We start from the raw sequence: 3366 nt of genomic DNA, 5'->3' as shown, positions 1-3366 counted from the left end.
GAAATCAGTCCCAAGCCTGCTCCTGATTTCAATAGAGTCCCAGATTTGTTAGTTGGTCATCGACTAATTAAACAGCCCATATATATATCCTCATATTTTGGTAATGGTATCTTAATAATTCTCATCTTACGAACATTGGAAAATGGAAACTTTTCTTCCAATTACCATTAAATGATAACATAAACTAAGAAATTAAAGAGAGAGAGAGAGAGAGAGAGACGATATATCCAGATTCCAATTCCGACGGAATAAAGTTACCCAGATCTAAAAGCAAAGTACATCGAACCACATGAACAATAAAAGAAAACCCTAAAGCATAATCAATCAATGATCCATCTTCACGACAAGGTAACTCACAATGTAATTACACAACATAAACCCACGCACCCATACACAAAGGACACCACTACCCAGTGACAGAGATGGTGGAACCACCGTCACCCAGAAAATCCTATGCAAATGAAACCCAAGTCACTAACAACCTAACGGACTCCCACGATCACCGCAACCAACCATACGATCTCGATCATTTCCACAACTCTTCACCTGATAAAAGTCCATCGTCAGAGAAGGGGATCAGTGGGATCAAGGTAGAAAACCACATACATACACAGCCACAAAGATAGAAAGGGAGCGAGCGAGAAAGAGAAACTTTTTACCTTTTTCACAGTTTAATTCACTTGGTGATGGCATAAACAGCGTATATGATTCCAGGGATGTATCCGAATAACGTCAGTATGAGACAGATCCAGAACTCCACCTGCAGGAAAGAACATCACCGATCCCCATGTATTATCATTATTATTCATCTTCGTGAATCCTCAATTAACAACTTCTCAACCAACTAAAACAAAAAGGAAATTCACAAACAGGGAAACAAATGGAAGGATCATGCTCAGTAACCCCCAACCCCTTCTATCAAAAAATAGAAGGAAGAAAGAAACAGCTTTGCAGAGAAACCAGAAAATGGAGAGGGAAAAAAGATTAGAAATTAGAAAGGGGAGGAGGGGTGCGAGGATCTGTAGATCTGAAAAATTGAATAAAAAGAAACACTAACCTTGCATCCAAACTTGAGAAAAACTCCAAGCGGAGGGAGGATTATAGCCAATATGATATCTACACAGGTTGCAGTGCCGTCCGACATTTTTATGTTCCCTACTCACAAATTCGAAACCTCTGATAACACTGGAGACTAACACAACAGAGAATAAAGAGAAAAGTTTCAGTAAGAGAAGAAAGAGGTGCGAATGATGAATGCTGCAGAACGATGCCTGCTTATTTATACGATAATGGGACACGTGGAAGAATTGCATACGGAAGATTCTCCCAGTAACCCCCCTCCAACTGACACCTAAGGATCCAACGGCTACAAGATTTCAGTGAGAAAACACTCCGCGTTGGAAAGGAAAGGATTCTTATCCCAATATAATACTTTACGCGTCTATCTTGTGTGTCTCCGTCCCCACGCTAACTAAAGTTATGTTTGCTCGCTAAGAAATAAAAAATAAAATAAATAAAATTTCTTTTTTTGAATTTTGAGTGGAGACTTACACATAAATTATACATAGAACCGTCACGACTTTTAGAATCCCAGCGTATAAGAGGGTTCTCCTTTTTTAACAGGCACAACCCCTTAGCCTACAGAGTTGAGTTTCTCTTTCACTGCTTTACCCAAGATGAGCGATGGCCTCGGTGATGGTGATGACATGGTTTTATGTATTGTAACTGTCAAGTCGTGTTAGAACTGATGAGAACCGATATCAATACTATACCAATCAACTGACATGATAGATAATTTTTTTTCTTTTTTTTGATAAAAAATGATATTTTTATTCATATTAACTTGATACGGTTGATATGTATTGATATACAATACAGTGAATTAAATCCATGGTAATGGCTAAAGATATTCCTTATATATATTTATTCAGGGAGAAAAAAAACGTAGGCCCTTATATCCTCTCAGATGGGGCATTGAAATGATCATCCTACCCCTGTCCTTGGATGCTGGTGCACATCTTCATTGTCTCATGTTAACAAGGGGGGCCACACCACCTGGCAGCAAACCACTTCCCCATTTACTGTGATCAATGAGATTTAGGGTTAGAGTGGGATTGAAACTTAGGGCCCGTTTGATAACGTTTCTTTCATTTCTGTTTCAAAAAACGATAGAAACATAAATTTTCGTTTTTAGAAATAGAAACGGAATTGAAGGTGTTTGATAAGTCATATTTTTAGAAGTCGATGGTAACCAGTGAAAGAATTGCTACAAGTCGTTTCCAGAAACGGTGAAACAAATTGAACTTGTTTCGCCTGGATCGTTTCTTAAACTATAAATAAGTAAAAATTTTTATTTCTATTTCTAAAAATAAATGGAATTAAACAGTTTTATCAAATGTTTTTTGCTTCGTTTTTATTATTTTTAGAAACAAAAACAATAGAAACGTGTTTCTTGAAACGTTATCAAATGGACTCTTAATTTCTCCAATTTGAGCAAGTACGCAATATTGTAATACAAATTCCAATATCATATGTCATGACAAAGGAAATGTAAGTACCAATTATACCATTTGTGAGAAAACAGTACTTCTCACCCATGCATGCTGTGGCAGAGTAGCAGGTAAGGGAAGCGATGATTTGTAGACCACACCACCAAACACCACCCACATTAACCAACACCCACTCAACAACTACCAGATTCGATCAGTTAGATCATTTCAAAATTGACTACAACCACTGTATGTATGCACATTCCAATTGAATTTATTAAGGATGGTCCCCCCACCCCTTTGCCTCGCTTGTCCCATACTGCAATAATATTTCCCAATTCTCTATGCAATGAAGCAGGTAAAATTAATGGTATTGTACAATATTGCATCTCTATATGATGATTGTTTACTAAATCAGAAAAGACAACACTAGTGAGTCACTAAGTAGAAATGGGAGATGTTGTAAAATTAATGTTGTGGATTAGTTTCTTTTAAAAAGTAGTTATTTCCAATGCACGACGTAATAGAATACTAGTATGATTGCTTTAATCGCAGATTATTATTTATTTGCGTCGGTGCTGGAGCCTGGAGCCTTTTATATATCTAGTCTTGTGCTCTATGAACAATATTTATTTGTTTCTCGGATAGGATTCTCTGTACGTTTAATGAAGAGTTTTCTGTTTTCTTTCTTTCTTCGACAGTGAAATGTGAATGGCAGCTAATCGGCATGTGACTCGTCCGTTAGTCCGCCCGAGTGTACTGTGCACTTGTGTCATGTAAGAGAAAGAGAGATTGACTTTTTCCTTTTCTTATTATTATATGTTTTCTTCACCAATAAGATACTTACATATACATATGCATTCGTGTCAGATATTAA

General features: G+C 37.0%; 1 protein-coding gene across 1 annotated transcript; it reads right to left on the bottom strand.

The window, feature by feature from the left end:
• Positions 1–226: 226 nt before the first annotated feature.
• On the bottom strand, positions 227–1265 carry LOC122057256 (hydrophobic protein RCI2B). Its single transcript, XM_042619304.1, has 3 exons — positions 1058–1265; positions 660–760; positions 227–546 (listed from the first exon to the last, which is right to left on the bottom strand). Exons 1-2 carry the CDS (start codon positions 1142–1144, stop codon positions 677–679), a joined length of 171 nt encoding a protein of 56 aa, XP_042475238.1. The 5' UTR covers positions 1145–1265; the 3' UTR covers positions 227–546; positions 660–676.
• Between the last annotated feature and the right edge of the window lie 2101 nt (positions 1266–3366).

This window comes from Macadamia integrifolia, chromosome 12 (assembly GCF_013358625.1).
Source record: "Macadamia integrifolia cultivar HAES 741 chromosome 12, SCU_Mint_v3, whole genome shotgun sequence".
NCBI lineage: Eukaryota > Viridiplantae > Streptophyta > Magnoliopsida > Proteales > Proteaceae > Macadamia > Macadamia integrifolia.
This window is presented reverse-complemented; position numbering and strand designations above follow the sequence as displayed.

What these genes read in the sequence shown, in the direction of transcription:
- LOC122057256 (XM_042619304.1), bottom strand. Translation starts at nt 1,144, where the DNA reads ATGTCGGACGGCACTGCAACCTGTGTAGATATCATATTGGCTATAATC. An exon ending in TTCTCAAGTTTGGATGCAAG is followed by an intron (nt 761 to 1,057) that starts GTTAGTGTTTCT and finishes TCTTTCCTGCAG; the next exon opens with GTGGAGTTCTGGATCTGTCT.